This window comes from Branchiostoma lanceolatum, chromosome 18 (assembly GCF_035083965.1).
Source record: "Branchiostoma lanceolatum isolate klBraLanc5 chromosome 18, klBraLanc5.hap2, whole genome shotgun sequence".
Lineage (NCBI taxonomy): Eukaryota > Metazoa > Chordata > Leptocardii > Amphioxiformes > Branchiostomatidae > Branchiostoma > Branchiostoma lanceolatum.
In genome coordinates, this window is record NC_089739.1 from 6206524 (window position 1) to 6228252 (window position 21729).

A 21729-nucleotide genomic window follows, 5' to 3' on the forward strand; every position below is an offset into this window, starting at 1 on the left:
GGGAGTCCAGAATGTTGTTTACGTAATAATGTGTGTACTTTAATGTTCTTTAGATTCAGGGATGTGAACAGTTTACAATCAAGCCTTTACAAGTCACCACCTCTGGGTAAGGACCATGCGGCCAATGTGACCACTCTTTGGTGGTCCCATAGATGATTTTCCCATTGACACAAGAATCAAGAATCCTGGGTGGACGATTTCTGCCTTGATCATAGATAACATTTATTAGTAAGTGCTTGCAATTGTTATTAATGTGACCACCTGTCCACCAAATGTTCTTGGTCCTCTAAGTGGTCTTTTAGGCCAGTTTTGACTGTACATGTACATAGAGCTGTGTACCTAAACAAATTCTAGGTACAGGTACAGGTACACGGGTTTAGGTACAGGTCCGGACCTGAACCTGTACCTAAACTACTTGTTCAGAAAATGGTAGATTTTCAATAAGGACAAAAGCATGTTTGAACTGGTAACAACATAATATCTAATTGTGCTAGGTATTATTTTTATGAAAACAGAGATGAAAACTTGACTCTAGCCTTGCAAATGTGTTTTATGTGCAGGAGTATAGTATAGATGTGGCTTTAGAGCACTGCCACGGTAATTTCATAGTAATTTTATCTGTCAAAGTGACCATCCCCTGAGTCAGGCTTGACCTGATTAGTACAGGTCCAGTACCGTCCAGCAGGGTTCAGGTATTTGGACCTGTACCTAGTTGACTGTACCCGGTACTGTATCGGTACAGTGTACCAGTACACAGCTCTAACTGTACATCAACTCTCACTATTCTGCCAGTTACATGAAAAAAAGGTGAATTTAAGATCTACTACTGCAGCATCAGCAACCCCTGCAGTTAGCACACTTCAGATATCCAGGTGTTCAGTTAAGACATTCTTGAAAAGGCCTCGCTAACACCATTTCTTTAATGTGGCCATCTAAAGGTACCCTGGGTTGAAAGTTCAAATGACAGTGTGACATGATGACATAATGACAAGTCTTCATTTATTTCCCAGATTCTGCAGTCAACAATGCTGACCCCCCAAGCAGCTTCCTACTGTACTGCAGATTGCAAGCATGAGAATCTTATAGTAGAGCAAGGGTGCCACAACGGGAGAACTATTCTGCCTTCAGAATGGTTTGCATTCTCCTGAAGACTATCTACCTGTCAATGAGTACTCAGTACATATCTGTACAGTGCCACATACAGAAACCATTCAGGTACAGGACCAGAACACCAGAACATCAATGTATCCATGTGGTGCCTGAATTCACCTCACTCAAGTATATAACTTGTTGACTTATTTTCTTAACTACAAAAGTGTTATTCCTTCCACAAAGATGAAAATTTAGCACTGGAAAAATGTTGTATGGGCATTGAAATCAGCACCATCTTTGATCATGAGCACATTTTTTTTTCCATAACTATAAGATACCAGTCCTGTGATACCTGTCAACATTCTGTTTGATAATTCATGTTTTTTAAATCTTTGAAGACACCGGGTAACGTTAATACTTTGTTATATTGTTCAGGTACAGGTAAAGGTCTGAATCTGTACCTAAACCTCTGTACCGGTACCTGTACTTGCACTTGATGCTACACTTATGTACTAATATAAGCTCTTTACTCAGTCTATAGTTTGTACATGATGTACATGTGAGAGTGAGACTCATGTAGATTTCTTCCCTCTCCCCTTGCCTCGACCCTTCCCTTTACCACTCTCACTCTTCCCCTTAGCTGCAGAAGGCTTCTTCGCCTAAACAAAGAAAGAGATGGTGAAAAAAATTAGTGCTTTTGTTGTTATCAACATCAAAAGGATAATTAAGAAACATGCAGTCTTTGTATGGTTGGATCTATAATTTGAAACTGCCATTTATAAGCCGCATAAAGAGACATGGAATTTCTAAAAGGATCTGTTTTTTAGAATATGCTGTAAATGCACTTACTTTCCATGTGATTGCATTTTACAGTAGGAAAATTAATGTTTTTACGGAGTTTGAAGTTTGTGGTGGAAACTACAGCAAACATTTCAAGATTCACAGTACCTACTAAACAAATTCTCTGAATAAAAACAGAATCTGAAACAAAATTCAGACATCTACACCTTACCTTGATCATAGGATCTAGTTTGGGATCTTCTTTCTCTTCATCACTCTCCTCCAGAGCGCCCCCCTCCCCGCCTTCCTCCATGTCCATGTTAGCTGCTGCCCCTCCTCTCTTCTTCTTGGGGGCGGCAGTTGTGGAGTACGGCTGCAGGTGGACCTCCTTGTTATAGGCACGTGTAAAGGCTGACTTCACCTAGTGGTAGAGGAAAAAGATAAAGCATGATGGTTAGCGACCCTGCCTTAAGACCTGAAAGTCGGAACCTTAAGACCTGAAAGTCGGAAGTTCGAATCCTGGCTACTGTCGCCACCTGACTTGTGTACTTGGAAAGTGTCCTTAAATCTCTGTTACAGACAGTAAAATGTTCGTCCAACGAGTCTGCGAGCTCAAATGACATTACTGTAAATAGTGTTCCCGGCTTTTGATAAGCTTGAAAAATAAGCTTGACTCCGATTTTGAAATTCGTTGACCTTCTGGCGATCAACAACTTTGGCTGAAGCTTGTTGACTGTATGACAGGGCCATTAGAACAAGATGTCCATCATACATGTCCCAAAAAGATAGAGGAATCTTCCCAGTACAATAGAAACTGTATATACCGAACAATGGCCTGTCAAACCAAAATGTAAGACTTGTCTTCAAATGAGAGCATTAAACTGGTTCAAGACCACTTTCTCCCTGTGGACTTGAATGCAAATTTAGTAAACTAACAGAGCCCATCCATAGTTCCTCACCTTGCTATTAACTTTCTCAGCCAGGTTAGGGCGACCTTTGAACTCTGTCAGCTCCAGCATACCATCGTAGTCTTCCTTCAACAGGTCATAGTCTGACAGGAGCTGGAATAAAAAACATGTTTTTGTCCCGCCAATAACGGTACATGCAAATTCTCGTATAGAGGTGCTAACACCTGGATCCGTCTGCCAACATCTATAAAGATCAAAAACAATACCTCCCCAAGAATTAGTAGCCTCCTCCATTGACCCCATGACCTTGAATGTCTGTCATGTCTGAGAAATGACTAGTTCTACCACCTCTGAACTCTACTTCCTTTCATTCCAGTAAGTCTGATCTTTGCAGAGACGCCATCTTCCCACTCACTTCATGACACTCACTGACAGACACACAAGAACACAACCATCCAGATAAACCCAAAACAAAACCTCCCTACCATGAGGCAACAAGCCTAATTTCAAGAGTCACCTTAGGTTAAAAAAGAACAAAAAGAGTCACCTCCACTGCCTCAGGCACTCCTTCTATCTCCTGTGTGACCAGGAGGTTTAAGATTCTCCGCCGAAGTGGGTCAAGGTAGTCTTCCTGCAGGCTTTTCTTGGTACAAGAAGTTCTGAGATAGAAACAATGGACAAACAAAATTTAATACAATTAGAAATCTCCCAAACTTCCCCCAGCTTTTCACATTTTACCGATCAACAAAAAACTATCTTCTTGCTGAAATCATCCAATCAATCTATCATTACTATCTACTTAAACGTTGGACAGTTCATCTCCCTCTGCAGGCAGAAAGAACTCAAACATACCTTCATATACTTAGCATTTAACACCTTTCATTCATTTTTGTATTCAATTTCTCTTCTCTGTTATACGTGTATTCAACATACTTCTCTGTTATACGTGTTGTATACTGTAACTATTGTTCTGTTTTGTTTGCTTGGGCAATGAATTTATAGTGTGGGGCATTATCCCCAAAGATGGTTGAAAAAACATGGAAGCAATGGACAAACAATAGGGGTCATTGATCCCGAGGATGACTGAAGGATAATGGAAACAATGAACAAACAATAATAGTCATTATCCTTGAAGATATCAGACTGATTCTGAAGTGCTTAATGCAGGTGTATCCTACCTGAGGTGCATGTGCGTGTGCAGCTCCTGTAGAATTCTCTTCAGTTTGTTCTGTTTGGAGAACTGTCCCAGCCAGCCGGGGAAGTTGATCATCCCGCTCATGTGACCTCGCATGTACTCACCCGGCAGGACAGAGGCATAGATGGCCTGCAGGGGGCAAAGTTTAAAGTTCAGGTGCACAAACACCAACCTTTGACCTTCCTATGAACTAAAGTATGTCTTTTTGTCTTAAATATTTTTTTTTTTCTTTCAGGAGAGCACAGAATGTATCTATTAAATTTGAATGGACAACAAACCTTCTCATATTGTACCACCCAAAAGTTTACAAAATGCATCAATTTGTTTTCTATCAAAAGGAGTAGATCAAGGTGGGAATCCTGCATCTATTTGCTTACTGATTCCCTTGCAAAAATTGTGACAAAAAAAAAGTTTAAAAAGGATAAGCACTTAAGAAATCTTCAAGCTAATCATGGATGGAAAATGACACTAAAAATGATGGGTATACTATAACTGTAGTATAGTGTAAGTGTTAGTCTGCATTTGGTGGAGCTTGAGCTCTAAATGAAGGATGGTTCCAATAGTAAAACACACACGTTGGATGTCAAATCTTGGCCCTTCACAATCACAACCAACTGCAGTACTGACCTGAGTTGGTAGGAGTCCCCATGACTGCCGGCTGCGGATGAGTTTGTCTACAAGGTCTCCGTCACAGATGCTGTCGGCGGTTTGACTGAGCAGAGACAGGTGCTTCTTAACATTGCCTCTGGAAAAATAAAAACACCAGTTCACTTTTTGAAAGTTGTAATAGTTTACTGGATAAATTTACTTACTGCAGTAAATTGTCTTAAGTTGGCACGGGGACTTAATTTCATAGTGGTGGACGTCACTCCTATGAGTATGGTATGTCATACGGTGCAGTTTCAGTCCTAATTTCATACTAGGAGGAGAAATGTGATATTTGCAGTGTTTTAACCTTCAACCTGCTAAGGTAGACGATTGGCATCAAATTTGTATTGGTTATGGGGTTAGGGTTAGCTGGGAGAAGGTTAAGGTCCGAGTTAAAATTTACAATTATAGTACTGTAAATAACAGTGTACGTAGTAACATGAGCATAATACTAACTGCCATGTTCACTGTGTGATGAGTTTGAGGTGAAAGCTCACTGCGAAAAAACACAAATATAAAACCATTGAAAAAAAAATTTCGCAGTACGGTTCTTGGTGGCAGATGTGCTAGATGTTGGCACATTGCCAGCCAAATCCGTTGTGTGTTTGTCGGCACACTTTCAGACAGATTTGCCGAAGAGGATCGGTGAGCATCACTCGAACCACCACATGGAATGTCCTCTAAAGTGCCTTCCCCAAGGGTACAACGTCGGGGCATGGTGAGCATCGAACCCGGGACCTATTGGTTCAACGCTCTACCCATTGAGCCACACCAACGCCACACGAAACACCTGCAAATATTTCCTGCTTTACAGTATAAAGTATACAAGGTTAACAACAACACAGATGACATGAGAGCTTGTCCCACCTGGCTGCATGTGGCTGGACGTGAGGGTAGTTCTCCTGCACAAACAGCGGCACCATGCTGTAGTCATGGAAAAACAGGTCACTCTTGTCCATAATGGTCATCCTAGCCGTTTCCTCATTAGAACTAAACACCTTCCTCGTCACTTCAAATGGACCCTGCAGAAATATTCATAACCATCATCATCAATTTTAACAAAAACATCCCTGCAGTTCTAGAACAAACTGCTAGGGAACCTAAACGGCTTTTTCCTTACATTAAAAGCTGCCACCAAAAAATCAAGACCATAGCATGTCCACAACAAACGATACAGAAACTGGAAGTTCTGCTGCAGTGATAAGGTTGCACACCAGATGGCCCAGAATCTGTGGTCAAAAACAACTGATCTGTCTGTAGCTACCTTGCTGAGTCAATACAATGTAGTTATAGTAGGTGTCTGGCTCTGCACTATACACATGTAGCTTGGTTTCCAACGGGCTGTCAAGGAGTTTCCATTATGTGACTGTAGCGCTACTATCATTTCATTTTCTCTCTAGATTCTCCGCAGAATAAAATCTGCGCAAACTTAAATGCATGTACAGTAATCCTGACCTGTTTGATATCTTTTGTTGCCTGTTTGGAAGCCTCCTTGGCCTGGTCAAAGGTCAGCGCCTTGTCCTGGACGCTCCACATGTACAGCTGGTGGATGACCTGTCGGACATCGTGATTGGTCGCCTCGATGATCTGATTAAGAGCCGGAGGCGGGATCTTCAAGCCTTCCTTGAAGGCCATACTCATCATAGAAGCCTGTGGACATTAGAAAAAATACCATTGTATGTCTGTGAATGCAAGTCCAGAGTGAGAGTGTATAACCTGTCGGACATCGTGATTGGTCGCCTAAATAATCTGATTAAGAGCCGGAGGCGGGATCTTCAAGCCTTCCTTGAAGGCCATACTCATCATAGCAGCCTGTGGACATCAGAAAAATTACCATGATCATAATTTTTTGTGTAAGTGTGCGGTTAATTCCCAAAATGCACAATGCAGTGTAGCCATAGGGCTTCAGAAAGAGTACAGGTGTCCAACACACACCGCTACCAATGGACAAGCCCTTATTATGAAGAAAGAGTACTAAGTTGAACACACACCACTACCAGTGGACTAGTCCCTTAGTGATTGCACAACTGTATGGACCAAGGGCTACAGAAAAGGAGATGGACACCGCCCTATACAAATTATGCAAATAAATTCCTAATTTGTATAATTAATGCAAAAGTGCCTTTAATTCTTCTAAGTGGTAAACAATACATCGACAGATGTGGGAAGGACTTGAACTTTGAACTCTCACCCTTATCTGTTCCACACGCGGCCTCTGGAACCGCAGGTCGAAGCAGTGGTTGACGAGCGAGCGCATCTTCTGGTGGGCCCTGTCGTTGCACATGCAGATGATTGGCACTTTGGTTTGTTTTATCAGGTTGATGAGCTCAGCGATCCCCCCACGGTCCTCGTTCCCCGCCATGCCGTCCACTTCGTCCATTATTACCGCCTGACGCATGGCGCCGTCTGGAATAACAGTTGGTCAAAATCAGGGAAAAACATGTGCATGTGTATGTAATTACCAGGGAAACAGGGTGTCCTCTGGGGGTTCCCTGAAAAAGGAGGGCATCTAACTCCTTTGTTTTCTTAATGTAGGGTGTCAAGAAGATTAGGAAGGAAGGAAGGTAAGAAGGTAGGTAGGAAGGAAGGAAGGAAGGAAGGAAGGAAGGAAGGAAGGAAGGAAGGAAGGAAGGAAGGAAGGAAGGAAGGAAGGAAGGAAGGAAGGAAGGAAGGAAGGAAGGAAGGAAGGAAGGAAGGAAGGAAGGAAGGAAGGAAGGAAGGAAGGAAGGAGGGTCATATGAAAGAAAAGTCTTACATTGCCCTGCTGAGCTGGTATGCAACGGTTCCTACCTTGTTTCTGGAATCCCACAATGCTGCGGGTGGTGAGAGCCTCAGACACCTCCTCCTGTAGGCTGCGTTTGCTGCGAGTGTCGCTGGCATTCAGCTCAATGTAGGTAAACCCCAGCTCCTACAAGGTAAGAAAACGTCACAATTATAATTAATTGTGACGTTTTCAATGTATACATTATGATAATACTTTCCTTTACTTTCCTGGTACTGTAAATTTCTAAACATTTTTATTTCCGCTGTGACCTCTCCATTATGAATTCATAACACAAAGACTATGCATTTCCATTGTATTACTATAGTAACTGTAACCGTACTACAAAGCTGTTTCAACTTCTAACTTGAAACACAGCAAAAACCAGTTTCCTCTTCTACCACAAAGTTAAGTCTTCACAAAAACTGAATTGTCAGTGTATGGTCAGACCTTATTCCCTTCTTAAATAAGGTTGAAGTCTATAAATACAATCTAGCAAAAATGTGTCTATCATATTTTTCAAAAATTACACATGCAGTAGACACCCACTCCCAGTGTCAGCATGATAACTGTTGGTTAATGATTCAGTAATGTACACAAACCTGACAGCACAGGGTTGCCGCTGTCGTTTTCCCCACCCCTGGGGGCCCTGACAGCAGTGCCGCTCGGAAACCTGAACCATCCTCCTTAGCTTGCCTTCCTGTGAAAGGAAAGCTTCTGTTCAGGATTTTGGGGTGAAAGTATTATTCATCTATATTCATGTAGTAATACCTGACGTGTTTAATATGTTCCTTTAATTTGTGCCTTCATCCATCCATCCATCCGTCCACCCGTCAGCACACCCTCCCTCCCATCCACCCATCCGTCCATCCATCCATCCATCCATCCATCCACCCATCCATCCATCCATCCATCCATCCATCCATCCATCCATCCATCCATCCATCCATCCACCCATTTGTTGATTCATTTATGCCTTGATTCATTCATGCTCAGAGTTGTTCATCCCTCAATCCATTCATCTGTCCAGTCATTTCTTCCTTCCTTCCTACCTTCACTGACTACTCGGAGCTATAATGATTGAAGTTACAGTACATCTGATATTCAGTGAGTTACAGTACATAATGAGTTACAGTTAATCACCACTAGGCGGCGCTGCAGCAAGAATGCAGTCCCAAATGTGACTGAGTCTGTATCCCCCCTCGTTCCATTCCAAGAAGTACATCTTCTGATCCAGATATACTCTAAAATTTTAAGATATTGTCTCACAACTGACCAGCGTTCTAGCCAGCCTGAAATTTTTACCTGTCATCTCAATTTTTTTTAATGGAACATCCTGTCGAGTACAGAAGGCACAGGGCGTCGCTTCGAAGGTAAGACAATCCTAGGGGGGTCTGGGGGCATGTTTCCCAGGGAAAACGTTGAAATCTTAACCCTCTGAAATACTATTTCTTGCTTTTTGAAGGGAATATTTTGCTGGTAGATTAAGGTGAGTTTGATGACAACTCTATGCAAAACATATTAAGCTCTTTCTATATCTTTATGTCTTTGTCCGTCAAAAATGATGGGTTGGGCAATATTTTTGTCCGTCACGGGCGACAAAAATCTGTTAAATGACGGAATAACGATTGATGGCTAGAACACTGCACAATACCCTGAAAACCTCTTTAGGTTTATCAGCTGACCTGAATGATGCTTCGGCCACGTCTGCAGCCACTTCAGCAATTTCTTCACGTTACTTCGATCCCCCTGCTGGCCAATGATGCCCTTGGTGTTCTGAGGCTTGTACTTGTCCACCCACAGGAGGCTGGGTTCCGGGCTACCTGCTGTGAGATCTAGACTTGCAGCGGGCTTCTTGGGGCTTCCGACATGGCTACTAGAAGCCGCTGGTTTCCTGGATGTGGCTGCAGGCTCTGGTGGTGGGTTATCAAATGTTTAATGTTGATACACTGAATTGTATTTTATTTCCTGCAAACTTCATTTGTATTTTGGTTATGTTTTAGAATTTCTAACTGACCACACGGTATTAAATCATTCTATAGATAGCAACAAGCTAAACTATATTGCAGACTATACAGTCAAGTATCAAGGAAATCAATACATTTGATTCAGGGTAAATCATTATTGAGAATAATTTTACATTCAGTTTTGCCCTAAATTGTTAAAAAAGAGTCCTCTTACCTGGTTTGTTTGGACTTTTCTTAGGTGGAGATTTTTTGCTCTTGCTTGTTGCCTGACATGACGGAAAGAATAAATGAGGGTGAAATGAAAACAGGGATCCTGTGGCACTGTTATTCACTTAATCTTCACAGTAGCAAAATCTTACAGTGTAAGGAAAAGGAACATTTTCACTGAAATTAACGGTGGCGGTAAGTGATTTACAGAAAGGATACGTCAAGGAATCATAAATGATAACAATAGTTTTACAGTACAGAAGTGACCGTGAAAACAGTGAACATAAAGTTACAGTGAAAGAAACAAGAATTACAGTATAGGTACCATCTTCAAAAATGTAATTAGCCTAAAAGTCAACACGCCATGACATTTAATATTTCAAACAACAAACTTTGAGCTTTTAATGCATGCAAGAATTCTGCAAACTCAGCTTAGTGAATCTATCATAAAGTTAGCAGATGAGTCAAATGGCTGTGAATCTATCCTGTCAGAAGTTAGCAGATAATTCACATGGCTGTGAATCTATCCTGTCAGAAGCTAGCAGATAATTCACATGGCTGTGAATCTATTATGTCTGAAGTTAGCAGATAATTCACATGGCTGTGAATCTATCCTGCTAGAAGTTAGCAGATAATTCACATGGCTGTGAATCTATCCTGGCAGAAGTTAGCTGATAATTCACCTGGCTGTGAATCTATTATGTCTGAAGTTACCGGTAGCAGATAATTCACACTGCTGTGAATCTATCCTGCTAGAAGTTAGCAGATAATTCACAGACTGTACAAGTACACCACAGGAGGTACCTCAGGAGGTAGGTCATACGGCTTCCCAGGTAAGGACTTCACTAATTCCAACAACCCGTCTTCATTTAAGGTTTGGACGCCGAGCTGGGAAACCTGTATGAAAATAACAGAATGTAAAAAAATAGAAAGTTTTCAGTACAACAAACTTAAGGTGAAATCAGACTAATTAAACTGGTAAGTCCTAGTAGGATGTACTTGACTGTCTTACAATATGATATTTGCTAAAGTAACGATATTCTTTAGTGGAAGTGAAAGTAATCTTGAACCACCAGGGGTCCTGTGTATGAGGAGGAAAACAGCAACTGCACTGACAGTGTATGTGGTAAACACATGTGTGTGCAATTACCAGAGGGAAACAGTGTTCTACACAGCTTCCACCTTCAAAAGAGGGCGTCTAATTTTTATTTTATTTTTTCAGTGTAGGCATCCAGTGGACGCCTGGACACCCCCCCCCCCCCTAGCTAATCATCATCATCTGGTCCTTTCACGGGTGCTCATGGCCCTTCTCCTCCATCCCTCCCTATCCTCCATTGTACTGGGCAGGTCCTCCAAACACAGTTCGTATCCTGACACAGTTGATGAATGTACTAGGTAGGGCATGGTCAATTAACCAGCACAACGTTCGTGTCGGCTCAGAATTTTACTCTGCCGCTGCGTGACGTCATCCCGCCAGATCTCGTTGCCTCTCGTGGTCTCGCGTGATTTGATTCCGCCCTATGATGACGTCATCATAGCGTCATGACCTACACGTGCATGTCCATGTTTTGGAGCCCGTAGGAGTGTGGGAGATAGAAGCTGTGTTCTCAGTAGACCACATAGTGAGTAGGACGTGTTACGAATTACAACAAAATAAAGAACGGGGACCCACGTGTTCCTAGATGAGTTTCAGCCAAGAAACGACTGCGAGTGGACGTAGATCTATCATAAGCAATAGATAGAACATCACTAACGCTGGCTCATTCTCTATTGTCGAGGATAAGTGGGAAGGGGTTGAGCAGACCCTGATCTGGTGGCTGAACAGTCCTATCCTAGAATGGCATGCTCGCCTAAATCTCTCTCTAGAACACTGTTGCTTTATCCTTAGTGACTCAGGCAGAGACTATAGATCTTGCTATAACCTTGTATAATTATAGGCTTGTGTTAGTAAGATACATTGACGTGTGCTCGACTCCAGGGCCGGTAGAGAAGAAGTCGTATTACTTCAGGTTGTCTTTCTTGAGAGCACTCTCCTTATTCCATATTCATGATGGACTATACTAAGTTACATCAATGGAGGGGGTGCTGACAGCTATCTTACATGTACTTCTTGTAACAAACGCTACTAAGGCCACAACAATTTAATTTCTTGGTAAACGGATTTTCATTTTCCAAAAAAGAAAAAAATTAAGAAAAAAAATCATGAAAACAGAAGGCTGGCCCAGCCTTCAGTTTTCATGATTTTTTTTTCTAAAATTTCTAAAAAATTTTTTTTGGAATATAAAAATCTGTTAACCAAGAAATTAAATTGGTGAGGCCTAATACCGTCATAAAGCCCACCTTGTCCAGTTTGCTCTGTCCAGCGTCCCTCCCCACCACCACGTAACTGGTCTTCTTGCTGACCGATCCCGTCACCTTCCCCCCATACCTCTCCACAAGCTCTTTGGCCTCGTGACGTTCCATCGACTCCAGAATTCCCGTCAGGACAAAGGTCAAACCTGAAACAGCAAAAGTTTAAAGATCTCAGTCGTCTCTGTAAGATATCTAGAGTTTCCGTACATGTATGTCTTGAATCATTATTTATGCAAATAAGGTTTTGATTGACCTTTACTTAACTTCCAAACTGCAAGAATGAAATCCCCATCATACCTCACACACACACACACACATGCTCCCCAAAACATAACCTTCTTGGCGAAGGTATATATGGGACCAGGGTTAAAAAGAAAGTTTCTGACCTCCCAGGCAGTTTTCTTGTCCCTGTGGGATTTCTTTAGTCCCGAGCGCCCTCGGGCCCTCACGGTTTAAGTAAGCGCGGTACCCTGCTCTTGAAGGTTTCTTCTCAGCATCTTGGTTGGAGTCCTTTGCTGGTGACTTCTTCGGCGAAGGTGTCTTCTCAGACTTGGCCTTCTCTGGTGACATTTTCTTTGCTTTTTTAGGTTGATCTGGTTTGGTTTCTTCCCTGTCCTTTTGTTAGGAGAAAGGGGTAAAAATGTGGGTAATTTTCATCCTATAAATGTCTAAAAAGTATCATATAATTTCTCATTAGTCACATTTATTTTATGGGCTAAAAAGCAATATTGCTTAAACGCTTGTGTCCCATTCCAAAGCAGGGCCCGGCTGGGCAGCTTGTGGGAAAGAAAATATGATATAAAAGACAACAAAAGACACAAAATGTACAAAAATTACTCCTATTCATAGATTGTGTATTTTCTTGATATTATGCATTTTCTATTTTTGTTTTCCCAAACAGCCCGGCCGGACCTCGGATAGGAAATGGGACAGTAGCAATTTATCAAGGCCCTCTCCTCTTACATACAAAAATAGGATCAGAGAACAAAGCAAGAAAGAACAGTGAAACATACGGCTGGATTACAAACTGAAGTATTGTATTGTAATTTGTATCCAAGTATTGTACTCGGCAAGTTTTGTTAAGTCCTACATGTATGTGTGGGCCTCAGAAGGCGTTTTTCAAACAGCAAAAGTTGCGAGATTATCAAATTTGATATGGTTGTCTACTGATATATACAAATTTCAAAATAGACAAATGCACAGAATTTCATCAACCACAAAGGTACATGTACAACATGCCTAAAAAATATAAGACATTGTTCTTTGATGTCAAATTTCAAAGTAAAGAATCCTAAAAGCATCTATTCACATAACTATGAACTGACAATGAAACAAAATACTAAATAAATTTCATTGTCATATGCAGTTTATAACATATGAATAGAGCTACATGAATATACTATAAAATTGATTTCCAGGTGCTATATCATAAAGTTAAAATACCTGAGACTCCAGTTTGATCTTTTTCTTCATTTTAAGCCCCTCCGTCTTGTCAAAGTATTTGCTCTTCTGTGGGCTGACTTTCTCTGGGCTTCTGCTAGAGCTTGGAGATTTTTCTCTTGTCTTCCTGGGACTGGTTGTATCTACCTTTGAGCCATTTTCTTTCTTCTTGTTGTCTGAAGAAGGTTACATGTAGATACAACAAATAGTACAATATCCATGTCATGTAAAGCCACCTACAATTTGTCACTTACCACAACCAACCAACCAACCAACCAATCAATTAATTAATATATCAAAATATCAAACAATCAATCAACCAACCAGCCAACCAATTAACCAGCAACCAGCAGTGAGATACCTGCTTGACTACTCAATCAAAATAAAATTGATGAAAGACCTGTTAATGAAAAAATTACAAACATGTAATATTATCCCTATATTTGACTATACCTAACTGAACAATCAACCTATTATTCGCCATTAAGCGATCAACCCACCTATAAACCTATTAACTAACCAACCATCCATTCATTCACCAACACCCCATCCAAAAAAAACAACCAACTAGCACTGGATACAACTACTTGTGAGAAACACCAGGTTTACAATTGACGACAGAACTTTTATGTTTCAAACTGTTGTAATTTCTCTCATTAATCCTTCTTCCATAATGTCCATCTGCCGAAGAATCGGCAAATTACTGACATGTATCGGGTCAACTGACTGTAAGGTTTGGACCGTCCCACACTGGGGCATGCCACTACTCTTTTTCGAAAGGTGTGGTGGGTTCTTTAACGTGTGTTGGGTATGGCTCTCCCCAAACACAGGACCTCCATTTAACGTCCTATCCGAGGGACGTCCCTAACCTAGGCTAGGTACTCATTTACACCTGAGTGAAGTGAGGAAGGTCGTGTAAAGTACCTTTCCTAAGGGCACAAGATTGGTGACATGGTAGGATTCGAACCCGGGACCACTTGGTTCAGAGCCAAATGCTCTGCCATTTCGCCACACGACCCCACATAATCATAATACAAATGTTGATTATAGACATGTAAATAACATACCAGGTGAAATTGATATAGTTGTTGCTTTCTTCCGACTCTTGTCAAGTTCTGCCAGTGTTTCCATAAAACCTTCGTCATCGTGAAGCTCCTACCAAACAGAAGTGGCATAATCAATAAGTATAGCACATGAGTATAGCAAGGACACGTGGAAGAAGATGAAGAAAGACTGAATGCAGCTGCAGGACGTTTCAACGACTGCAGATGCAGAAACCAGTGGATGATGATGATAGCACATGAAACATTGTCTTATAAATTTTTAAAGGTAAGGTAAAACGGCCGAACGTCAGACCGAGGACAAAGCATGGTGTTTTTCATTAGCTAGTAGTGCAATGCAGCTTTGCTATGGCGCACTTATTTAGCCAAGCACACAGGGATACCCCTACTCTTCTCCATAAGTGCGTTGGGTTCTTTTAGGTGCAGAAGTTTGACGCTTGAGGCTTACGTCACCAACCAAAATGACGAATGCCATGATTACAACATGGATAAAACTCCAGCCCACGGATGCATGGAATTTGATCCAGATGGCCAGAAGCGGGTTGCATTATCTCTTACACCACGAGGAATTCTTAATAGACGAAAAACTGAAGTCAAAATTAAGTTTATTAAATTTAAAGCCACATGCAAAGTATAACTTCTCTAACCTTGTTAGTATCTAAGTCTGCATTGTTCCCCTTGCTTGCATTGACTCCCTGTAAATACAAACATATAGAATTGTAAAATCTAACAACTAATATGTAAAGTTGTCACATAGGCCATGTTGATTTGATTATATGAATCAATTCATGACATCCGCGAGTGCATCAATTCTTGTCTGCAAAATGACAAAATACATGCTGTAAGTTGCAAAAAGAAAAATTTCGAAAACGGATTCTAATGTAACAGTTGTAGAATGCAATTCAAATCAAGTCAATTCCAAAGTCATGGAGAAGTTTTGCAAGAACAAAATGAAAATCCTATATTTCGGTATACCATACTCTGTGTTTATTTTTGTTCATTCATCCTGATAAGGTAGATTTCATAATGAAGACAACTTTTTTTATTCGTATGCTCGCATCAGTGGGAGGTCCACAGAGGATACAGGGCTCGAAATTCTTTTTTGGAAATAGGTGCACTGGGGCACCCAACCCAAAAATTAGGTGCACAGTAAAAATTTTGGGTGCACCTCATAAAAATAAAGTTGAATGTCAGCAAAACATAAGTTTGACGCTACTGCCTCTCTTAAGAACTTCAATCTGTAATTCTATCCAGATTTCAAATTTCAACCAAGCAATACATCAAATAAAGGAAAAACAAAAGGTTATATTGCTTTTTCTGTTACTTACATGTACATTTCAAGAATATTCTGTATGTTTGTGTACAAGAGAACCGTTACTCTATAGACTACAAAAATATCTAGGTGCACCAGTGCACTCAGTGTCAAAAATTAGGTGCACAGCTCCAATTTTGGGTGCACAAACATGCACCCAGTATTTCAAGCCCGGGGATGTCATCCATACATCATGAATTGCAATGCAGAAGTCACTGCTAAAACGGTAGAAAATAAAACCACTGCATAAATTTCGAAAATTTATACTAATCTACGTTACAGTTACTGACCATCCCAAAAAGAAAGATGGTTACTCACGGTTTTCTTTTTGGCCACCGCGGTTGTCCTGCTGACGCGGTGAGTCGGTGACGCTGCGCCAAAGAAGTCCGCAGCAGACGTGGGTTTTAACACTGGCTGTGGGTCCGACTTCTTTCTACTGGGAGGGGACTTCGCTTCTAGAAAGCAACAAAGGTTCGGTTTTACTGAATTTCTTAACTGTTTGCTATGTAGTTAAGTCAAACACACGAGAGAAAAAAAAATCAGTTATTTTGTTAAGGCTTTGTTACAAACCAACAATTATTCATTGACAGAAATCATCTGTAAAAATAAGTGATTACTGTAGGAAATTAGAAACATAAACTTGCACATAGGAATAATTGTTAATAATTAAAATGTATGGATGCATTTACTAAGTACAAATGCCTATGGATTACTCTTAAGTGCTGAAACAGGGACAAAAGTTTCATACAACACATGCAGTACATTACCTGTCTTGCTGGGTTTGGCTGATTTTGCAGCTGCAGTTTTCTGTTGTTTGACAGGTGGCACTTCTTCAACGTCTGAATCTGGCAAGACAAACATGTATTATATTAAGAAATCTCATTCAAGAAAAGCATTATATATGATGGTGTGCAGAGCTCAAAATTCATTTTGAGGAATAGGTACACTGATGTATCAAACCTAGAAATTTAGGTGCACAGAAAGAAATTCGGATGCACAACATAAAGACCAGCAAAAACAAATTTACATACAGTACCTTACTGCCTCTCTTAAGAGCTTGAATATGGAATTCTATGGCTAACTTCAAAGATTTAAACATTCAAGTAACTGAACAAAGGTTTTACTATTTTTGGGCACTTTAATGTCAAGAATATGCTGTATGCTAGCATATATATAATTACTAACTTGAGGTAAGTAACTCTACACAAGCAGATGCACCGGTGCTCCCACAATCAAAAATTAGGTACATAGATTCAGTTCTGGGTGCACAAAAGTGTATATATTATATGCACCCAATTTTTATAGCAGTGGTAATACTGGTATGGTAAGACACATATATACGTCACTACTAATAACATAAATGACATCATTATATATGAGTTTTCATACTGTACATGTACATATCACTCAGAAACAGACACCTGTTTACAAATAAAACTAGAAGATGGTGCATTACCTGAGTCATAAATCACCGCTGCTTTCCGTTTGGTTTGACTACTCTTCTTCACACCACCTTTGTCCTGTATTGTCACACAGATATGCCATGTAGTGAAGTAGCACCCAACCCAAAATATAAGGTGGACAGAAAGACTTTTGGGTGCACCATTTGTTGTGCCAGCAAAACATAAGTTTAAACCTACTGCCTCTCTTAAGAACTTCAGTCCGAAATTCTATCCAGCTAACCTCAAATTTCAACACAGCAATACATCAAATAACGTACAAAAAAGGTTACATTGCTTTTTCTGGTATTTACATTTCAAGAATATTCTGTATACTAGTGTACAAGATTAAGAGAACCGTTACCCTATAGACTACAAAAATATTTAGGTGCACTGGTGCACCCACAGTCAAAAATTAGGTGCACAGCTCCAATTTTGGGTGCACACAGGCACCCAGTATATTTCGAGCCCTGGCAAGAGAGGCATTTCTGGCCAATAAATTGAATAATACACAGGTTTGACTGACTGACAATACCTTAGCTGAAGATGACGTCTTCTGTGCAGGTTTGGTCTTCGCTGCACCGGGCGCTGCTCCAAAAAAGCGCCGAATATCCTTGGGAAGAAAATAACATGCTGTCTGAAATTCTAGTTATAAAAAAAATAGCCCTCTGATCAGTACAGCCAATAGGCCCCCATCTTAGTCATGATACTGTTGTAGTGACTTTATTATGTGCTCGAGGCACCTCCTCGCTCACGAGCGCCCCATTTTTATATGTCCCTTCCGAAAGATGAATGCAGCTCCAACCAGGATGCCCTTACCCGGATTTGAACCGGGGTCTCCCTTTTAATTGGAACCAGAAGCTCAACTGTGAGGCTGCTACCAATTCACCATTATAACTTTAAGAGAAAATTAAGTATGAGTTGGAGGTCCACAAAACAAATATGTCTGCATTGCACATAATTTGGACTGATGGATTATCAACAAACAAAAAATACCTAAGGGATGGTCCATGAAATGATTTAATTAATCTACTGGTATAACTACCCCCCTCCCCCAAAAGAAGAAAAGATCACTATGAAACTTGCACAAGACAAGTTGGTAGAAAAGAACGTAAAGTAAGCAAAGGAATTTTGTTTTCATTTTTTTACTGACATCCCCTATGCTTTCTAATTACTGTACTTTAGTAACCCCTACGAAAATTATTGGGGAGGGGGATGTCTTCCTAAAGTTGCCGCCAAATCCGTAAACTAAATATCTAACTACTAAACGACGAAACAGTCATGTCAGCTTGTCCAAAATAACTCAGAGATGATGTTTCACTCACCATTGTGCTGAGCTTTCAGTTTTCCATCCGCATTTTCTTGCAAAACCGCCAAAATTACTTGTCAAGAAACTTGCCCGAGCCTGCAATGCGCGCCATAAATAAGGTCACAACCTTTCACCCCTGACCCACATTCATTCTACGTAAATAAGGCACTTTATTTGCTCACTAGTCATACGACGCATAAAATTTACCCCCCAAAAAATAAAAACGTTACTTTTTAATAATACACTTCTATGTCTCAGTACTAATATCTATTGTAAAATTTTTATGGGAAATTTGAAAGATTTTTGTCCATCTATTGCAACATAAAATTTAGATTCTTAGATAACTCGAATAGTCTGCTAGCTTTCTCTGACTTCCAAGATGGCCGTCTGAGGATTTTTGAACCGAAACACAGATTCTGCACGTGTTTTATTCCAATTTATTACCGATTCTCCCATTTTTCAACGCCACGATGCCGGTCGGACGGAACTGGCCGAAGCTGCTGAAGGCCTGGAACCCCCAGTGGGTGATCGGGAGGGTCATAGGGGTCAGACTGGAGCAAGTCGCCAAGGTCAAATGTGTGAAGATGGTTCTGGACCCGTACATTGTCACGGTAACGTTACCCGTTGTATAATTTTACACTATTTTAAATACCGTGTTATGATTTGCCCCAAGTAGATGTAAGGTTTGTTGTTTTGTACGGATTTCTAGATTTTTGTGGAAGTTAAGAGAGAAATACGCTCGACAACAGAAATAGGCAAAATACCAGAAAAACCCGTACATCTGCTTGGAGATTAAATTGTTCCTTGAAAATATTTAACTTTTTTTGTTTGTGCATTTACCAAGGAGGTTATAGGTTATTTGCCAATGAAAATTTTTGGAGATGAGATGATATTCTTTTGATATACCCAGTAGTCATATTTGTAAGCTTCAAAATAAGATATAAACCTTGTTTCTTGCGAATTATTAGCCTGAACTCAATCAAGCTCCTGTATCGGCTTGCTGCCCTGTAACCGCATAGCTGGGGAGGGGACAGAAATCCCCTGGGACAGCTGGAGTTTGCGTTATACAGACTAGCGAATTATGAGGTTCACGATTCTATGTATGCAAGTGCAGCGAAATACAAGTTGTGGGTGATACATGTATGTCAAAGTTTAAAAGGCCCCTGGGACGTAAATAAAAAACATCTGGACATTGTTATATGCAAATTGTTTACAAGTTACTAGGGACCTTCACCTTTGACAACTTACCCTTACTAGTATACTGTAATGCATTTCGCAGTGCATGCATACTTAGAATCGTAAACCTTCTGATTTGTTCATAATATCACTGTAACCAATTCCAACGGTATTACATCCCAAATAATGTCCTTGCTGTAAACTTAAGATTCTTGCAAGCTATTTCACCTTATTTTCTAAAATGACAATTACACTTGAATTTCTTCCTGCAGTATTTTGGAAAACCTAGAACATTCTACGCGCACGATCCGGAGAAGAAGTGCACTATGGGAGATGTCGTTCTTCTAAAGGCTCTACCAGAACCCGCGCCAACGACACCTCACCCCTCCACACACGAGATTAGCGAATTTGTCCACCAGGTTGGTTCATAATGTCCCATCTCTGTCCCCCACACTTCTAGTCTCGTCCCAGCAGCTCAATGCTCCCGCTGCACTAATCATGCTTTCAAGCTGCAGACCATTGCGTGTAAGACCAACTACTACAGGCTCTCGTTCTTCCCTCGTACCATCAAAGAGTGGAATGAACTTGAGCCTAGTGTGGCGGAGGCGGAGTCCCTCTCCCAGTTCAAAGCCGAGCTGGGACGGGCTTTGCTGCATTAAGCTGCCCCCCGTCCTTGTATATATGTAAATATATAATTACTAACAACACTAAAAGTTTCACTTGTCCAGTTCTTGCACATGTCATTGTCCAGCCCCCTATCTACCCCTTGTTTGCACCTGTTACTAACACTTGCGCAGCTCCTAATAATCCGCCGAAAGGCGGGCTGAGCAGTATTGAAGATGATGATGAATGTCACTCTAGCGAATAAATGATGGGAAATTGTTCAGGTTCAGGTTCAAAACGTCCGAACATCATTTAAAAACCAGTGGATCTCTACAACTGGATAAGATTCAAAGATTACTTCGGGACATTTCGAGTGACATTCTTTATTTTAGTGTCACTATCATCCTAGTGACGCTGAAGAATGTCACTCGAAATGTCCAGTTGTAAAGGTCGACTTGTTTTTTAAATATTGTTAACCCAGATACATGTAACAGATGTGCCTTACATGTATGTGGCAGAGACTGTTATTCTCGAATAGGACTGTTTAGCTATAGCCGAAGCTGTAGGGCTTATGTGAATTAGGATTTCATCATGGTCAATGTTGACTGTAGGTTATATGGATGTCTAACCTTCATAAACATATCTGAACATCAGTGATAGTTTACCAATGGCTTGTTTCTAGATCAAAGTTTGGCATGTACATGAACCTCATCAGCAATGTACATTTTTGTGCCTGCACCTGCATTTAGGTACACAGGCCTAAGGGCCTATTCATGTACCCTTTGAAAGAAGCTGCACTTACAGGTGGCAGTGTGGTCTTTTGTTTTGGGTTGTTGACGTATAACCCTCAGGTTCTATGTACAAATCCCTACAGCGTAACCTACAAATGTAGCAGGCCCCAATGCTGTTCCCTTCCATCATAATGATCTGTCATGTCTTTCTGTAGGTTGGGAGAATATACAATTCCATCATAATGATCTGTTCTTTCTGTAGGTTGGGAGAATATACAATCCCATCATAATGATCTGTTCTTTCGGTAGGTTGGGAGAATATACGACCCAATTAGAGGCCAGCGCTGTGAAGGCACCGCCCTCCTTCCCCCCACCAAACACAAACTTCCGGTGGAGCCACCGAAAGGACGACCCTACAGGGAAATTCCCGCGCCCGAAAGATCACCTTACGAAAAAATCCTACCGGACACTGAGTATTACCGAAATAAAGATATGCACAAATCTTAGGACCATTTAAGAACCTTTTCTTTTGATAAAACGTGACCTATGATTTCAGTATGAATGTTTTAGATATCATGGAATGGCAGTTACAATAGCTCTTCATATGTGCATTTTTTCTATTTACGAGTATATTCGCAAAGCTATGTACTGAAAGGAAGCTGTAAGTGGAGCGATAAGTTTGAGAATAGAATAAAATGTTCGTTTCTGACTAATTGTACATCTGTTGTCAATCTATTGTTTGACATTA

The 21729-nt window shown here is 40.8% G+C and overlaps 2 protein-coding genes across 2 annotated transcripts; one reads left to right on the forward strand and one right to left on the reverse strand.

Moving 5' to 3' along the window:
* Nucleotides 1–12: 12 nt before the first annotated feature.
* Nucleotides 13–18622, reverse strand: LOC136423788 (replication factor C subunit 1-like). The gene is made up of 24 exons (XM_066412095.1): nucleotides 18488–18622; nucleotides 17698–17775; nucleotides 17180–17243; nucleotides 16491–16568; nucleotides 16042–16178; nucleotides 15059–15106; nucleotides 14418–14505; nucleotides 13354–13526; nucleotides 12297–12525; nucleotides 11899–12056; nucleotides 10363–10455; nucleotides 9566–9617; nucleotides 9070–9297; nucleotides 7987–8084; nucleotides 7414–7531; nucleotides 6815–7029; nucleotides 6079–6273; nucleotides 5491–5645; nucleotides 4603–4720; nucleotides 3959–4104; nucleotides 3328–3439; nucleotides 2832–2933; nucleotides 2105–2293; nucleotides 13–1751 (listed from the first exon to the last, which is right to left on the reverse strand). Exons 1-24 carry the CDS (start codon nucleotides 18488–18490, stop codon nucleotides 1665–1667), a joined length of 2964 nt encoding a protein of 987 aa, XP_066268192.1. The 5' UTR covers nucleotides 18491–18622; the 3' UTR covers nucleotides 13–1664.
* A 201-nt stretch (nucleotides 18623–18823) lies between these two features.
* On the forward strand, nucleotides 18824–21699 carry LOC136423811 (small ribosomal subunit protein uS17m-like). Its single transcript, XM_066412133.1, has 3 exons — nucleotides 18824–19082; nucleotides 19920–20066; nucleotides 21291–21699. Exons 1-3 carry the CDS (start codon nucleotides 18942–18944, stop codon nucleotides 21486–21488), a joined length of 486 nt encoding a protein of 161 aa, XP_066268230.1. The 5' UTR covers nucleotides 18824–18941; the 3' UTR covers nucleotides 21489–21699.
* The last annotated feature ends 30 nt before the right edge of the window (nucleotides 21700–21729 follow it).

Excerpts from the sequence above, each read along its gene's own strand:
- LOC136423788 (XM_066412095.1), bottom strand. Across the intron at positions 12,057-12,296 it reads ACAAGAAAACTGCCTGGGAG|GTTTGACCTTTGTCCTGACG; the intron begins GTCAGAAACTTT and ends TTGCTGTTTCAG. Across the intron at positions 4,721-5,490 it reads GTCCAGCCACATGCAGCCAG|AGGCAATGTTAAGAAGCACC; the intron begins GTGGGACAAGCT and ends TTATTTTTCCAG.
- LOC136423811 (XM_066412133.1), top strand. The coding sequence starts at position 18,942 with ATGCCGGTCGGACGGAACTGGCCGAAGCTGCTGAAGGCCTGGAACCCC. Across the intron at positions 19,083-19,919 it reads TGGACCCGTACATTGTCACG|TATTTTGGAAAACCTAGAAC; the intron begins GTAACGTTACCC and ends TTCTTCCTGCAG. Across the intron at positions 20,067-21,290 it reads TTAGCGAATTTGTCCACCAG|GTTGGGAGAATATACGACCC; the intron begins GTTGGTTCATAA and ends TTCTTTCGGTAG.